Genomic DNA, 17,981 nt, shown 5'->3' on the forward strand with positions numbered 1-17,981 from the left:
GGAAAGCGTAAGCACATAGAAGATACATCTTAAATATTTGCACTTAGGCAGGCTAATATATTAGCACTGTTAAAAGATAGTGATCTCTAATGTTCTCATACAGCAGTAGTAAATTAACAGGCTATCCTTAATTAACTAGGTGTACATAGAAAAATGAAGATAGAGAGATTAATCCATGGATAACAGGTATAGAGTGCTATAAAAGCAGATTAGTGGGAAACTATATAGTTTTCAGAAGCTAGTGCTATGGAAAAGCCGACTTCCTCTTGCTTCTGTTCATCTACTACTTAACATTTTGCCATGTCATCCTTTGGGAACGTGGCTGTAATGAGAAAATTATATGAGACAGTGTGTTCTTTATCATAATTATGTTGAAAAACAGCAAACAAATTGTTAGTAGCATCTGAGATTTCCCAACTTCACTCATCATTGTATATGGCCATGCTAATTTAATTATCTGTTGGCTAGCTTTACATCCAAATCAACTGAAGCACTGAAAGTCGTGAAATTAAGATTTAGGTGTTCCTCTGCAGGTTTTATCTAGTCTCTAGACATATGAATTAGAATATATTTTTAGAATATTTAAGATTGCTGTTTTCTCCCTAGGACACATACCTTATTTCGTAGATAGGTAGATATTTGACTATCTTTTTGTGTTAGATTCTCTATTACTCCTAACTCACCCTCAGTTTTTTCTCTTATTCTTTGCCACTGGTCAGTCCTGTTGCAGTTTCTATTCGGATGGAATAACCAACTGCTTATTCCATCACCCTTCCACACAAACCATATTGATAATGACCAGCATTTCCTATCAATCTGTCAAGTAGATATCCCAAGCTGTATTTTTCATTTTCTTATTGCAGTTTGCCTTCCCAGTTCTTCCTCAAAGTCTGAGAATTTTTCCTTCTCCATATGAGTCAGGATATTGCCTTACCATGCTGCACTAAAAGAACAAAATTCTGGATTAGTTGAAGCTCATTATCATGTTTAAATCCTGTAGAGAGTCAAAGTATGTTAATGCAGTACTGCACTGAATCGACATTAATGCAGGCTCTGTGGCCAGAACTGCAGAATCATGACTGTACAAATCATGTGCAGTCTCTGGGGGATCATAAGTGAATGGCAAGTCATGGTCAGGTAAAGCATGCTTACTGTACTTGGCATGTGTACAGGAAGTATGTCTGCATCCTAAGAAGTCTACTAAGTGTGTGTGAGCCAGTCCTTTTAAGAAGATTATATTGTAGCCATGCTTGATACTTTTTTTTTTTTTTTTTTTAACAGGAGCAGCAAAAAGATATCTAATACCACAACCAGGACATTGCAACATCTTACTCTTTTTCTAAGTTATATGTTAACTAAGATATTATGTAACATTAAAGTATTTATTCACTTTTGATTTCAGAGACAGATTCTTCACTGCTGGTTCAGTCTTGATCTATATTTGAGAGTTCATGTAGATATATTCACTAGGAGTTTGAAAAATACCACATGCTCTAACCAACTTCAAATGGTCAAGAAGATAGCTGAACCAATCTTTGCAGCTTCTAGTTTGGTATCGGATGAACTAGTCCCATTTCTTTCATTCTCATATCCTCACCATGCAGTACCACTTCCTACCTTGTACTGCCTGTGATATTAATCTCCTGTGATAATTTATTCATCCAAGAAAATCACCCCTCTTTTTAGGATGGACACAATATAATGAAATCTGATGTTGACTCACTCAGGAACTTCACTGGCATTTAAATGGATAAATCTATGTATATGTAGGCATAGTCAGACTATGATCAAACACAATGCCATAACCAATTATAGGCCACCCAGAGCCAGATAGAAAGTATGTTTTGATGGAATCATTTGCTGCATTTGCAGAACTGGTCTCAATAATCCCTTAATATCATCAATCATTGCAGTTCGGAAAGCAAAAGCTTTCTTTAAGCAGATGAGGACTCAGAAACTCCCCCAAAAGGGAAGTGCCCCTAAGGAACTGCAGGATTTTTTCTTGATGCAAAGATACAAAGATGAAAGAGATTTGCTGTATTGAAGCTTCTCTGATTTATAGTGAGGAATTAACAGACTTTTACCTCAAGCAGAGGCAAGGAAAATGGCTTTGTAATGGGTTCCCTGTTACTAAGGGAACTTGTTCAAACCCTGAAAAACAAGCAGCTGTGACCCAGTCTTGCAAAAGGAGGAGGACTTTTATTCGGTGTTTTTCAAGATGAGTGATGGTTTCACTAATATCTCTTGGACTAATAATCTAGATAGACATCTAGGATTTGAGATATTTTTTGAAAGAAAAGTTTTTGCTGAAGCTGTCATCTCAGCTTGTATAGGTGTGCTAGCTGAAGAACAAAGAAAGGTAATGGTAATTCCCTTTCTACTCTAAAAATAAAAAAAAAAAATTCTATGGATATACAAAATCTAGTCTTCTGAAAAAAAAAACAAGTCTCAACTTTTAGACTTCCTGAATTTGCAAAATCTGCGTATTCTGTTGCGTAATACCTTTAACTCCTAGATAAGAATAAGAGAGGTCAGATGCTTATTTCCCAAAGAACATCTCAGTACCTTGTCATCATGATACACCTGTTAGGGTCAGCACTATACAGGTCTCTCTGTGCCAGGGAGAACATTTTTATTGCCTAATAAAACTAGATTAGGCAAGAGAAGTTCTTGTAATGCAATGTCTATTACATAGGTATTCATAATAATAGATAACACCTCCTGATATATTTACATAGGCATTGCTCTTATCATATAGCCATATTCAGTATTTAAAAGCCAATGGACACAAACAACATGATAAAAGGGTTAACATACCCTGTATTAAGTAACTGAATTTGCATTCAAGGTCTATCAAGCTTACCTTTGAACCAACTTAAAAAAGAGCAAATGGCAGAAAAGAGATACTAGAAAAACACAGCAGCAAATAATTCTGCCTTTGTAAGAAATCAAGTGCAGGTCCTCCTGGCCTTCTTGGGAAGGTTTATAGAGGACATTAGTGGGTTTTTGTAAGGATTGTAAGGATTGACAGTGATTAAATGGAAAAAAGCCCATGTTATTGATTGTCATGTGAGTTTTAGGAAGGAGAAGTGTTTGCCATAGACTGAGCAGCAGCTGCCCTGCTTGGCTATCTGTCAAGGAAGTGTCTGTCAGTTCAGTTAGTTGCAGCATGAGTGAGCAAAGTGGCAGGTGGAGATCAAAACAGTGATGTTTGGAGTTAATGCTCTTTATCTCTTCTGTGGATATCGCCAACTCCAAATATAAAAGGAGGTGAAGTATGAAAAAGGTTTAAAAGGGGTTTAAAAGGTTGAAGGATTAAGATATTTTTTTTTGCCAGAGGACTGGATTATTAAGGCAGGTTTAGAATAATTTAAAAGCCTGTGGGCAAAGCCTGCAGAGGGTCCCTACCTAACCATGTGATTGTTACGGGAGAAAGTCCAGAAACCAAGTGCACCTCTGGAATCTACTGACCCTGACCAGGTTCACCCAGGGCATGCACACACTGCTTGTGAGCCCAAGGTCTCCATTTCACCACAGCCCTAGACCCTCAGCTGTCTTGCCATATGCTGGTCTCCAGCCTAGTCTGCCCCTGCTAGCTGGGCAGACCTCTTGGTAGCTAGTTTTCCTCCTGAATGTAGCTCTCAGATGTCCATTACTCACTGTCTTTAGTCCTGTCTGCTGCATAGACTTAAGATTGAAGATGAAACTTGATCTATTGTCCTACCTGTAGTCTCATCTCCTTTTACATTTGCCTGAACCTGGCTCATCTCTTGCCTGGGACTATCAATGGATCCTACTACCAAAACCTGGCTCACCCAGCTATGACTGTACCTGTGGAACCATGCCTGGAGTTGCTCTTAACTCCTGGAATACCTAGTTGGAAGGGAAAGCAGGACTCCAGTGCTCTCTGACAGAAGGAATGCAAAAACCAAACTAATACATAGCACCTTAAAAACCTTCTGACGCTTGCTTTCTTCAGCATTTGTCCACACATGAAATGGAATTGGAAGGGCTATACTCCAAGGTTAATATTCATGGATACTTACATGTATATTCAGTGAATATCCCCAGTCTGATGGAGTCCCTGCTGACTGGAAAAGAGGAAGGATAACCATTCTGGAAAACATGAAAATAAGGAAGACCCAGTGAACTACAGGCCAGGCAGTGTCATTTCAGTGCCCAGAAAGACCATGGAGAAGATCCTTGTGGAAACCATTCTAGGGCATGTGGAGGACAGGGAGGTGATTGGTGACAGCCAGCATGGCTTCACTAAGGCAAATTGTGCCTGACAAGTTTGGAGCCTTCTGTGAAGGATTATAGCATTGGATGAGGGGGGAACAACTGACATCATTTACCTGGACATGTGCAAAGCATTGGACAGTGTGCTGCTCAACATTCTTGTCTCTGAACTGGAGAGACATGGATTTGATGGGTGAATCATTCAGTGGGTAAGGAATTGGCTGGATGGTTGCACTCAAACAGTTGTGATCAATTGCTCAATGTCCACGTAGAGACCAGTGATGACAACACCAATCTGTTTGGATCAGTCAACATGCTGGAGGGCAGGGATGCCATCCACAGCAACCTGGCTTGAGAGGTGTGCCTGTGTAAACCTCTGGAACTTCAACAAGGTCAAGTGTGAGGTCCAGCACATGGGTCAGGGGAATCTCAAGCACAAATACTGTCTGGTCAGAGACAGATTGAGAGCAGCCCTGAAGATAATGACTTGAGGGTGTTGGTGTACAAGAAGCTGCATTGTTCTTTATATATTGGCTGCCATAGTACTTTTCAAATATTATTTTAAACAAAGAGTCATTTTACAGAAATATTTCCAGAAGAGAAAAAGTTCTGTATTAAAGTGTCTCAAATTAAAAGACAGCAATAGAGTAAAAATCCAATTACAGTTACACTACAAAACCATAAACAGAAGCAAGCATGGAGATAAAAATTTAATCTGCTAAAGCCTTTTTTTCTTTCGAGGAATTTCTACAGAACAAATCTTGCATTAGAACAGAGGTCAGCATATGTTGGACTAAGTCTGTACTGATACTCGCTTTTTTTTTTTTTTTTTTTTTTGCTTTACTTGTTAAAATTTCCATAATATTATGAGTGCTTTTCAGTACTTTAAGGAATTTTAGATAAAGGAAAATAGGATTATAATATGACTGCTTTTCAAGAGTAAACTTCTATATTTACTCCATTACTAGTTTACATGGGTTCAGTGATAAGTGGAAAAAATTTAGGAAGAAAGTACATTAAGGACTACTAAATGCAGAAATCCCAGAATGGTAACTGAAATACTACACATTGGTATCAGTACATCTTTTTGCCTAGTCTTGTGTTTCTCCTTAGGTAGCTGTCACTGGCCAGTATCAGAAATTGGTTATGACTACAGATAACACTGTAATCTGACCAATCTCTATGTTCTCTGGTACAGTGGTGCAGAGGCACATCAGTTGGCATAGATTTTCCTCTCTGGGTTATAGGAGGGAACTGGAGTGAATATTAAAAGAATACAACACAATTTTCTTATTTTGATAATTTATTATTTTAAAAGAGCACAGAAGGATAGTTCCATCACCACCCATGAACCTTGCGTATTAGAACTGCAATAGATCTTTTATTTAAATCACAATTGGTGTCAAGACATTCAGAGAAAGCTTAAAAATATCAGCTTAAAAATATCAGTGTTAGAAAAAGTACATATAACATATGACTTTAATTTAAAGGATATAGGGCACTCTTTTTAAAGTCTTGTGCTTTATCTTGTCCCAAAAATCTACATGCAGCTCACATGGCCAGCTCATCAAGATATGATTTCCCAATCCTTTCTTCTCTTCCAAGAAACCTTCCTTCTGCTGATATACATGAATAAAACAGTTGGTTTTGTTGGCTATGTATTTTTGAAGTGATAAATTTATTCAAAGCTGCAAGACTAGCTAGCTTTTCTTGATTTGATATCAAAGCACTAGTCACCTTTGATATCCAAGCTTCACTTTCTATTGCATCTTTTGTTCAAGATTCCTGTTTTGCTAGTTAAAGCAATAAATAATCATTTTCAAGAGGCTGCTAAAGAGCTGTCTAACTGATCAAACACATAAACTAGGCTTGTACTCTACAACAGTGATTACACATAGCCCATGCTAAGCTGAAGTCTGTGCTGAGGTTCTGATTAAAAAAGCATTGTCCATAGAGTGGCTTAACAAAGCACTCCAGATGTGCTTTCCAAGGTGAAGTGAGCATACCTTGACATTACTGTGTGGCACACCTCTCCAGTCTTCCTGCTCCAAAGCACAGTTTTCAAGTTGAACTAAACCTCGGTTAGTTCTGGGAAATAAAGAAGTATGGATTAAAAATATATTGTTTAGGATGGATGCTTCTCTTATTTCCTCAGACTTCACTTCCTAAGACAGCTATAAAACTCTGACTTCACACTCAAGAAACCATTCTGTCAAAGTTATAATTTTGAGTGGGCTGACTGTAATGTCTTCATTTGTGTGAAATATCATCCTGATGCTACCTGACAGAGAAAAGGGATAATTTTTTAAGAACAATTATGATTTGAACATAGTCTGAAAGAATATTTGAACAATCTGCAATTTTTTTCAAAAAGCTTTAGAATAGCTTTAAAAAGGAATTATGTAGGTACAAAGTCATAACAGGAATTGATTTGTTAATATCATGGTTTTAATGTATTTTTCTAATATTCCTATTTCACTTACATGATTTCAAGATAAAATCCATAGCAGAGTTTTAATGTCCTTCCTGCCACTATCATATTTGTATAGAAACAATATATACAGATAGAGGAAAAAAGCAACATATATGTATATTTTAATAGCAATCAGTTAAAGTCAGTACTGGATTTGTATCATGAACCCTTGCAGCAAACAGCTTTGCTGTTCAAAGCAAGCTTCATCTCACTTAATTTGGGGATCTCTGATTCTGAAACCAGGGACTCAAATCATTAGTTCAAATACATACTGCCAAAAATTTGTGAGGGCCTTTTCTCTTATAATAAAGTATTTATTATAGCTCAGATTATATCAGAGAAGTAATTTCATGTTTACTACAGAAGTGGAGAGCTTGCATAAATTAGTGATCTTTGGTGCAAAGTAAACTTACCTTTAGGTTCCAAAGCAGTGATCAGTTATCTTACTAAATTCAGGAGTTAGTAGATCTGTGATACAATTAAGATGAAACTAATGAACATCTTGGAAATTTATTTTTCTTTCATTGTTATTTTATTTAAATGTTGACTCAAATATATATCCTCAGTGTGGCAGCTCTGGGGTTAGTTCTAGAAGATGAAGAAACGTTTATAAACAAACATACAAGTGTGTAACTATGATAGTATCATCCTCAGAGAGACACAGAGCTGAAAGATGAGGAAAAGTGGGTTCCAATTTCCGCTCCCCAAGACTAACATCACCAAGATGTGGACAGTGCGCTGCTCATCCTAAAGCTCGCCACTCGAAAGCAAGTCGACGCTCTGCTAAGGAAACACAGAAACCTTTTTCTCCTATCCGAGCAAGGCTGTTGTGAACGAAAACTCTCTGCTGGGAAAATGTCCTCCGGGGTGTGCCCGTGCGCCGGGGCAGAGCCGGGTCAGGCGGCGGGATGCTCGGCGGGGGTCAGGGCCGGGGCGGGCGCGCAGGTGGCGGCGGGCGGGGCGAGCGCGGCGCCGCCCCCGGGCCCCATTGGCGCGGGCGGTGGGGGCCGCGCCGCGCCGCCCCCGCGCACAAGGGTGAGCGCCCGGCGCGGGCTGTGCGGAGCTGTGCGGGGCCGTGCGGAGCCGTGCGGGGCTGTGCGGGGCCGTGCGGGGCTGTGCGGGGCCGCGCGGGGCTGTGCGGGCTGTGCGGGGCATGCAGAGCTGCGGGCGCTGGTGGGGGCGGCTGGCGGCCCGCGGGGCGCCGCACCTGCGGGCGGCGGCGGGGCAGCGGCGCTGGGGCGGCGGGGAGGCGGCGCGGTGCATCGAGCAGCTCCTGCCGCGGCACGATGACTTCTCCCGGCGGCACATCGGGCCCCGGGAGCGGGAGAAGCGGGAGATGCTGCGAACCGTCGGGGTGCAGGTAGGCGCCGTGCGTCGGGAGCTGCGCGGCCGGACCGTCGGTGCGGGCTGTGCCGCCCCGCGGGAGATAACCAGGGCGTGCGGGCGCTTCTTGCAGAGCGTCGAGGAGCTGATGGACAAAACCATCCCGGCCAGCATCCGCCTCCGGAGGCCGCTGAGGATGGATGACCACGTCTGTAAGTGACCGCATGGCCCGGGTGCTCCCGGGCTCCCCGCGGCCCCTTCCGGTCGCCCGTGGGGGTGGGGGGACTCGGGTGCGCACCCCGTGCCTCGGTGTCCCCGCTGACACGTGTGGCGCTTTGATCCTAGTTAGAAGTGCAGCGTAGGACTTAAAGAAGCGTAGCAGCACAATCACCGACGCTTCATTCTTCTCCGACCAACTCCGTAATTTGGCTGCTGCGTTTATTGCTCTCCTCTCGGAAATCGGTAGGAAAATAAGTGTAGCGGACAGGGACTGCTCGAAAACCCGGTTTGGAGCTCAAGTGCTCCATTGACTTTGTCCGAAGAGCCTAATGTGAAGGGAAAAGTACGACTAAAAATCCTTCCCTTAGTGTGGACCGTGGCTTCAATGGGCCACTGCCTTTTGGTAGTTCTTATGTATCTGCAGGATTTCTTTGTTATTCCTCCTCCCCCACCCCCCGCCCAGTATTTACCTGCATATTTTCATAACATGGAAAGTCTTTGTCTCCGTGTTATGGATACACAGTAGACTAATGGCCAGAATTTTAAATCTCTCTAATTGAGTGTTATGGGTAAACTGCAAGAATACTAAACATCTGAGTTAGCTATTGTGGCACTACAGTAGCTCAGCAAATTGCTTGATGTGATTTCATGAGGTTTTAGATATTAATGTTTTTAAGAGTTAGCAAGCACAGTACAAAATTTTTGCATAACTGCATTTTTGAGTGAAGTCTGTGAACATGATGCTAGAAGTCCCGTAAGTGAAAGAAGCATTTAAAAATCCCCAGTGCTAAACAATTACACTAAAACTAACAAAGCTCAATGGGCATTCAGATGTGCGATCCAGTTACATCAGTATTAGCTTAATTTTTGTGTCACAATCCTTTGCCTGATTTGTAGAAAACTTGATTCCTCCTGCTGACATTTTCTTATTGCTCATCCGTGTGCTGTAATTCGAGTGTAAACTTTAGGCCTGCAGCTCCGGTGAGGTTCCTGGCCAGTTCAATCTGGTTACTCTGAAATGACATCACGCATGAGAGGCAGCACCACAATGAACAGCCAGGAAAACTAGACTCTGAAAAGACAGATTCTAGCCAGGAGGGATACAACAGGGAATGATAGTTTCTACCTCTAAATTTTTTTATTAGTACAATAGTATTTTAGCCTTTCATAACTTTCTTATTAAAATGAGGAGAGGCTGGGTGGAGAAGCAGAATTTAACAGCCTTCTTGTGTCTGTATAACTGCTGAAAGTACTGCTTGTCATATTTCCTTATGGTTAATGTGTTTCACTCAAGGTACTCCCTGACTAAGAAGTGATTTTCACTATTATTAATTAATATGATACTCTTAAAAAATTTTACTTCACCAAAACATACATAAAAGTAATATAGGATAGTGGGCACCAAAATACTTATACATTATTGAAAACTAAACTGGTGACATCCGCCTAAGTCACAATCTTGATGCAGTGCTCAAATGCTGATTTTCTTAGTATTTTTGAGTGTATGTCTCCTACATGGTGGTGCATAAGTTGATGTCCTTTTGTAGCTGAGTTCTCACAGTGTAACAGGACCTTATTAGTTAACAGTGTATTTAGTTCACTGGCATTTTGCTCCACTTGCTATGCTGTTCTTGTTCCCTTAGAGTAAACTTTGAAAGAATGTGACTGTGATGCAGTCTCACATTGTCCAGCATGCTACAGTGAGTTTTCAAAAGAGATGCTTGCATGAGGTACAGAAAACCTTTTTTTCTTTATACAACTGTGTTTTTCTTTTGCAGCCAGTGTGCTGGACTATCTTTTATAATTTAATGTGTAGTTGTTTGTCACTAGTTTTTCACTGAACTGGTAGCAGAAAATTCCACCACTTTTCAAAGAGGAGTTTAAAGCCTCAGCTTAAAATTGTACAGCATCACATTGAGCATCTCATACCCAGAACACTGTAATCTGAGTGAAGCATGCTTCCTCTTTCATGTACTGTTAGAACACTTTCCAATCACCAGGAAGATATTTCTTATGTAAGGATGGGGCATTATTTCTCTATCATATACCTTTTACTAAAGGGAATTAGCAAAATTGGCCAGTGCCATGAAAGCTGTATTATATTTTAATTTAAACATTTGTTTTTATTTGCATGAATCCTTCCACATGTGGAGAGAACAAAACAAGGCAATGCAAACCACATTATTCAATGAACTTCAGCATTTAAAAAATTTATATTACAAACACAGCAACTTCCACTTGTCTTTATAACTCAAAAATGTAATCATAGTGATCCCACAAATTTGAGTGCAGCTGAACAAATGAACTGTTCTAGAGCTATTCCTTTATGGTAACAAACACAGCTGAGCTTGCATTGAAGTCAATCCTTACAGATAGAATTAGACATGCAGTTTAAGAAAACCACACACCCACCACAAAAAGTATGTCTATGTATCATGGGTCTCTGCAATTACATTTGGGTGTTTTGGAAAGCTTTCATAGCTGTAGACCTCCTCTCAGGTGTGTATAGTTGATGTGTACATTTGATATATAATCTTCAAGTTTTGATACGGTGTGTGTCAGTAGAAAAGATCACATTAAAAGATCCTTCAATTGATAATCTCACAAGTTGTCTAAAAGAAGGAAAATGAATCAAATATGTGAATGCAATGGCAGTAAAGAAAAGGAAAAAAGAGTCTCCTGTCAATGTAGCATGTGTTAAAGAGCTTATTTATATGGCATTACATATTCCACTGATGATAAATAAAACCTCTGATTACAGTAGAAGCACACTGTTTTGTATCTGTGTTCTCTCTTAGACATTTTATCACAGACCTACTCTTCAGTGGAAGAATGAAGCTTCATTACTTCACTGAAGGACATAACACATATATAGAGAGAAAGTTTTTAAACTTTTTACTTAGTTTTTAAACTAAGTAAGGTTAAAAACCTTACTTACCTGGACATTTCCTGAGGGCAGGAAGGCTCTGCAGAGGGATCTGCACAGGCTGGATCATGGCCAAGGCCAGTGGTGTGAGGTACAACAAGGCCAGTGCTGGTCCTGCCCCTGGGTCACAGCAGCCCCAGGCAGTGCCACAGGCTGGGGCAGAGTGGCTGCAGAGCTGCCCACAGGAAAAGGCCCTGGGGGTGCTGGTGACAGCAGCTGAGCATGAGCCAGCAGTGCCCAGGTGGCCAAGAGGGACAATGGCATCCTGGGCTGTGCCAGCAACAGAGTGGCCAGCAGGAGCAGGGCAGGGATTGTCCCCTGTACTCGGCACTCAGGTTGTGAGACCGCAACTTGAATTGCATGTTGTTTTTGTCCCCTCACTACAAGAAAGGCACTGAGGTGCTGGAGAGTGTCCAGAGAAAGTCTACAAAGCTGGGGAAGGGTCTGGAGCACAAGTCCTGTGAGGAGCAGCTGATGGAGCTGGGGTTGTTCAGGCTGGAGAAAAGGAGGCTCAGGGACACATCACAACTCTACAGCTGCCTGACAGGAGGGTACAGCCAGGTGGGGTTTGGCCTCTTCCTCCAGACAACAAGGGACAGAACAAGAGCAAATTGCCTCAAGCTGTGCCAGGGGAGGTTCAGCTTAGAAATCAGTAAAAATTTCTCCTCTGAAAGAGTGGTCAGGCATGGGAATAGACTGTGTAGGGAGGAACCATTCCTGGAGGTATTCAAGAAACAACTGGACATGGCACTACGTGCCATGGTTTATGTGACAGGGTTCTAATCAGTCAGATGTTGGAGCTGATGATCTTGGAGGTGTTTTTCGACCTAAATGATTCCATGATCTGTCTTAAGTCTGAATGACTAGTTATTCTGGTAAATGCCAAGTTTTCATGGCACAAGTGCATCTACACTCAAAATGCTTTTTCAATATTTATTAGTGTTATCTGCATTGGCAGATTTTTTCTTGTACTGCCATTGTGATGGAGAAGAGAAGGACTGTAGGTTGTGCTAAGAGGTTTCTGAAATAAAATCCTTTCTTTGGTACGAAAGATGACAGCACTAGCTATGTCAATTTTGAGACAAAAAAAAAAGCCGTTTTAAAAGTGTCTCTTGCCATAAGCCCACTGAATTCCGGTAGAAGCGAAATAGCAAAATGTCTGATTTCAGCTAACAGTAAATTTCAGTCCTGTACCTCAACTAATTGTGGGAGATGGGCTTGTTTACAGTCAGTTTTTTCTGCAGATACAGTTAAGGAGAAACTTAATTTTGGCATGTAGCCTCTGTTCAGTCAATATTTGCAATAAGGCTAGACATCTGTTTGATTCTTAATTGTGATCAGCTGGTAGTACAGAGCTTTATTCCCAGGGTTACAATAAGTAAAACTGAATGATCAGCTTTTCTTTAGTTATTAAAGGTGCTTTATGCACACATGTTGTGATTGACCCATTTGAAGTAAAGAACAGATTATCTTATATGAGTAATCCTCTATATTTTATCCCTACAAACCTACTGTCTATGTCAGTCGTAGTTATCCCTGCTGTGCTGCCATGGTATGTCCATCTTTATATGATAGGTCTTGTTCATATGTTTATATTTCTGTTTTTTAGTTCAGGATTTGATTTTTTTAAAAGGTTGAATTTAAAAATACTTCTGCAAACTCCACCAGTTTGGTTTTTTTTTTTGTGTTTTTTTTTTTTTTTTTGTTTTTTTTTTTTCAAGCATTCCCAGATACATTCTCAAATTTTAGAATTTATCAACACTAGTTCCTACAATCTTTAGAATGCAATTGGATCTCCAGTCTAAATGTTGTTATAAGCAATACTGTTCAGAAGCAGTTACAGTGTAATAAAGACTATATTTGTCTCCAAATTAGCTGCTCTTTTTACAGTGGATCTTCTTTAATAGGATTTTATATTTTAAATTACAGTTAAAAATTAATTCTGGGTGAATTTATAATTGTCCCCTAATGTCAGATGGGTTTTTAGAGCTAGTTTACTCATTTCAGGTTCCCTGCTGCTGGTGTCCAGGCAGTATGATTCAGATGCCTGTGGCGGGGGGTAATTGTTACCCTCCGGAGTGTTGCCACAGTGCAGAATCTGTATTACCACCCAGGGCACTTTGCTCCTCACAGGTAGCCTGGGCAGGGCACCATGGCTCTCTGCCCATATCTTGAAGTTATGGAACACAGCACCTGGAACAAGCACTTTCCCTATGCTGTCCTATGGCATTATTACTGTGTGCTTGATGGTGCTTTGGAACTATTTTTCTTCAATATAATCTGGTTTTTGGGGCTTTTTTTAAGAGATGGAATTAAATAATTAAGGAAAATAAATTAATCCCCCTTTTATCAGCAGTTCTATAAAGTGAATAAAATATATCAGGCAAATAGTAACCTTTTTGTATTGCAAGGTTAAAGTTGTATAACTTGAACTGCTGCTGCTTTTGTATTTTCTTCACTTCCCTTCTCTATTGCCATATTTTGCAGGTATCTCACAAGTTCAAGGCAACTCTACTGTGCTAACTACAAAAACACCAGCAAAATTAGCAGTATATAATTTTATGATCTGATGATTCAGTCTCTCTTACTATTTTTGTGATATATTTTGCCTTTGCTATCTGTAGATGTAGCATTCTACAGATAGGAAAGGCAGAATATATAATTCAGGATCCATCCATTCAGGAACTGTCCTTGCAGAAGTTCTCAGACCCTCAGTAAGTTTTCTCCAGTTATAAGAAAGGAATACAGCAAAAGCAGTGGACATTATTCTGAGTACTGTCGTTGGTCATTATTTCTAATGAGTTGATGAGGGAAATAAAGATCAACTGCAGTAACTTAGCTGGCAATTTTTTTGCTGAACCAGGTTTTTAAAGAATTTTTATTGTACACCCAATAAAATAAGTCTATAATAAAGCCATTTCAATTTCTTAGAACACTGGAAACAAACAGCTGAGTGTGACGGTGGCCAGAGTACAACCATTACTTACATATTGTGCATTTTTCTTTCTGTTTAATTTCCCCATTTTGCATATTTGTTCTTAATCTCATTGCTGGAAGAATTAAGAAGAAATTAGCAACACAACAAAAAATATTTCAAGGTGTGTTTTGTGAACTATGAAGTTAAAATTTTTAGGAATCCTATATGTTTTAAAGAAATTAATAAATACTTAGAATAATACAACATTTCCACTACATATGCTCCAAATTATATACTTTATAGAGCAGAAAAATTCTGCTATTTTCAGAGTTTGGTGACAGTTTTGTGGACCAAACTGGAAATGTCGCAACTTCATTATGAATTTAAAAATTAATTTTTAAGCATACGTAAAATCACTCTTGTGTTTCACATTCATCTGCCTTTGTATGAGCATTAGTTATTTACTAAATGATCAATGAAGAGGGCCCATTCACAAATAACATTATGGGAATACCCTGTTGAAACCTAGGCTTGACAGAGTGGGAAATAAGGCTACTGACAGAGACAGAGCCAGCTCAGCCTCTAGCCCCTGCCCAAAGCTTTGCTGTGGGGTCAGAGCAGATTGCTGAGGGCTTCACCCAGGCAGAACATGAAACTGCAAAAGGTGGAGTCCCTGCTCCACTGCTGGAGTGTCCTCCTGGGCCCAGCTCTCCTCATCTCCAGCCTGAGCCTCTGGCCCTCCTGCTATGCATACAGTGCTTTTAAGAGCCTGGCTGCATCTCCTCCATCCCCTCATGTTGGTGCTGGAGGTACTGGTAATGGTTTGTTTCATTGCTTTGCTCTCTGGTTTCTGGACTCCAGTTTCTGTATTAACTTCTCTCACCATTACCTGCATCACTCTTACTTGAATGCAGAACCCTAACAGTGTAAAGAAAACACTGAATTAATGAAATCTTCATGGATTTACATGTGGTCATAGGCAAGCCAGCCTAATAGATAAACCAGGGCTTATTGACTTCCCTTATTCATGACTGCAGTTATATTTATGAACTGTCTTCCTAAAGACATACTGTGATGAAGTACTTCAAGACAGTAGAAGGCAAAGGGTAAGGAGTCTATCCCTGATCTCTTCAAAGAGGTATATTAAATCTGGGAAATATATTTTGAGCTGTACTGCTGCCATTGCCCTTGTTGTGACCAAAGGAGCAGGGAAGTACGGTGAAGCGGGAGTGGAAGGAGTATACCCTCCAGTATTTTGTCACCCTGCTTAAAATTAACCTGTGTCTTCACAGGTAGCTCATTAAAATGTGATAATTAAAAATATATTCAGTCTTGGAACCTCTTAGTGTAGGTATGCTAGATGGAGTGTGGTTATACTCTTAAGCATAATCTCTACCTAAGCTGCTTGCAGCCTCACTAGGTTTTGGCTTCTTGTCTTCAATCAGTCTGGTTTATTTCTGAGATTTCCAGCACAAGCTAAGTAGCTGCATGTAGTTGTTAGCTAAAATTGCAGAGAAATAACTCAAGAAGAAAAGCCCAATTGAGCAAACAAAGGAAATGTTATCTGTCACATTGTGCAGTATTTGTGGTATGTGTTTACTGCAGAAACTGCACTCAGTGCATATTTTTGTGTGATATTGAGCTAGCAAGCAAGTTAAATGATAGCCAACTTCTGCCTTCAACTGCAATTTGGAATTAAACAAGGAAATTCATTACCATTTCCAATAAATTATGCAATGAATTATGCAAGAGAACAAGCCTGTGTCTGAATTTGCAACCAACTCTCTTTCATCAAACTGGTAGAGGAAGGTCTCTACAATGTTAAAGCTCACTTAAATGAACAACTGCCTCTCTTTTACTAAAAACTCTGTGGGAAGAGTTCTGGGGAATGGAATTTTTCACTACACTTTAGAACCTTTGCCCTGGACATTGCTGAGTTCAAACCTAATAAGCATATAACGAATCTCCAGGAAAAAAAAATGCACTTTACTGAAACTAAGAAGTCAATCTTCATACATTAGGTCTGATGTAACACTGAGTAAAAGGCAGAGAAGAAATTAACTTTGAAATGAGAACTGAACAACAGTGAAAAAACTCTGTGAAAGGTATAATGTGACTGTGGAATAAATTAATTGAAAATCTGGCAATTTTTGAAAAAAAAAATCTTTATGCATAAAATGCAATACTAGCAACTTGGGTAAAAAGAAAAAAACAAGTTTTGAGAGCTGAAGTTCTAATCTCCTTTTTTGTGATTGCTCTAGAAATTAATTCAAAACCCAGATAACTATTTGCCACCACATTCTAGAAAATTGACTATTCTGACTTGATAGCTTTTGCTAGAGTTACTTACAGAGAGAAAATAAATTTTGAGACATCCAGGCCCAAGGTATTCTAATTCTTTGATTTGTGGCATTACATTACAAAGTGACAGCTTCAAGTTGTGGTGCAGAGGGAACAGGACTTGGCATAACTGTCCCATTACAGCAAACTCTGAGGTCAGATCTGGGGGAAGAATTAAAAAACATCTGCTCCCCTCACCCAGGAGGATTGCTGTCCAGTTCTACCCAGGTCTGTTAGGTTGGGATGACCTGTCTGTCTGTGTGATCTTAAAACAGTCTACTGACCATCCTTTTGCATCCTCAGCTACTAATATGTTTTTTAAATATGACTCTCTGACAGATTCACTGACTGCTAGGAATGGGTTGACTCAGTGTAATTTTTGCACTGCTTTCAGGACACTGAGAAGCAAGACCAAAGGATAAACTATGGTTAGGGGAGAGAGGGAATGCAAATGCTTTAATTCTGTATACTTCAAAATCATTCTTCTGTAATGTCTTCAGACTAGGTTGGCAGACTCATTTGAAAGTTAATCTCAAATCTCATTTGGAATGTCTTAACCAGAAATACTCTTATTAACTTCTTTTTTTTTGTAATAAACTGGTGAAGCGTGCTAAAATTGAATTAAAGGAACTGTTTTTTTAATCAGCGATTTAGGGAAAATGTGAGGAAATAAAGTTCTATGATACTAAGAAATTATTCCTGGGTGCTTGGTGTAAGCCCACTTTGTACAAATATGACTCCAATAGAAACCCTAAATGACAGATGTGGATGGCAATGGCTTTAACCAATGTAGATTCTGAAAGATTTGGCTAATAGAAAGTGTCTCCTGAGGTACTTTTTAATGCATGTGCAAGATGGTTTCTTCTGGGTTGAATGTACATTGTATTAGCAGAAAAAGAGCTCCTACTGCCTACAGCTGTTTCTCTCACTATTATTTCCACATGCTTCTGACCCCTGTTATTATTCAGGTGTTGCATGCTCAAATTTCTGGCAGAATTTAACTTTCCTGGAATATTTTACCATGTTACTACTTTATCTTTGCTGGTTTTGACTTGCACTTTATTCTGCTACTGTTTGTACTTGCACCATCAATGTTTTTTTTTTTTTTTACACTGGGGTAGAAGATATTTCAGTTAAAAACTGTTACTGTTACATGTAGCTGTAGCATTCTGACATACAGTCTTTCCAATTAGGTGAAAATGAAATACTTGAAACTCTATACAATATTGCAAAGAAGAACAAGGTATGGCGGTCCTATATAGGCATGGGTTATTACAACTGCTCAGTGCCTCAGCCCATCACGCGCAACTTGCTGGAGAATGCAGGATGGTAATGTACCACATTTTATTGTTAAATGTGTATGTATAAGTACACATTTGTCCCACAAACTATTTTTTTTACTAAGGCTTTCATATATTTGTTAAGGATGTGTATACTACTGTGTAGGAACTGTGTTGCTCATGCTAAAGCTTGAAATTTACTTTAGAAGATGCTTTTTTCTTTAAAGTATGCCACTAGTTTTATGACTTCTGTTTACAGCTCCT

The 17,981-nt window shown here is 39.8% G+C and overlaps 1 protein-coding gene and 1 long non-coding RNA gene across 3 annotated transcripts in view; one reads left to right on the forward strand and one right to left on the reverse strand.

Annotated features, from left to right (window-relative positions):
• Positions 1 to 212: 212 nt before the first annotated feature.
• Positions 213 to 7,454, reverse strand: LOC110471296 (uncharacterized). 2 transcript variants are annotated; one of them, XR_014951485.1, is made up of 4 exons: positions 7,336 to 7,454; positions 6,246 to 6,327; positions 4,047 to 4,116; positions 213 to 322 (listed from the first exon to the last, which is right to left on the reverse strand). It is a non-coding gene; the product is annotated as an uncharacterized LOC110471296 (long non-coding RNA). The 2 variants fall into 2 exon arrangements; XR_014951484.1 differs by lacking the exon at positions 7,336 to 7,454 and adding an exon at positions 7,126 to 7,263.
• Positions 7,455 to 7,850: 396 nt separating this feature from the next.
• GLDC (glycine decarboxylase) overlaps positions 7,851 to 17,981 on the forward strand; it is a 38,603-nt gene continuing 28,472 nt past the window's right edge. The window contains exons 1-3 of the mRNA XM_021531687.4: positions 7,851 to 8,072; positions 8,169 to 8,247; positions 17,631 to 17,766. Coding sequence (XP_021387362.2) covers positions 7,866 to 8,072; positions 8,169 to 8,247; positions 17,631 to 17,766 — 422 coding nt within the window. The 5' untranslated portion in view covers positions 7,851 to 7,865. The remainder of the gene's footprint in view (positions 8,073 to 8,168; positions 8,248 to 17,630; positions 17,767 to 17,981) is intronic.

This window comes from Lonchura striata, chromosome Z, assembly GCF_050655825.1.
Source record: "Lonchura striata isolate lonStrDom1 chromosome Z, ASM5065582v1, whole genome shotgun sequence".
In the NCBI taxonomy this organism is placed as follows: Eukaryota; Metazoa; Chordata; class Aves; order Passeriformes; family Estrildidae; genus Lonchura; species Lonchura striata.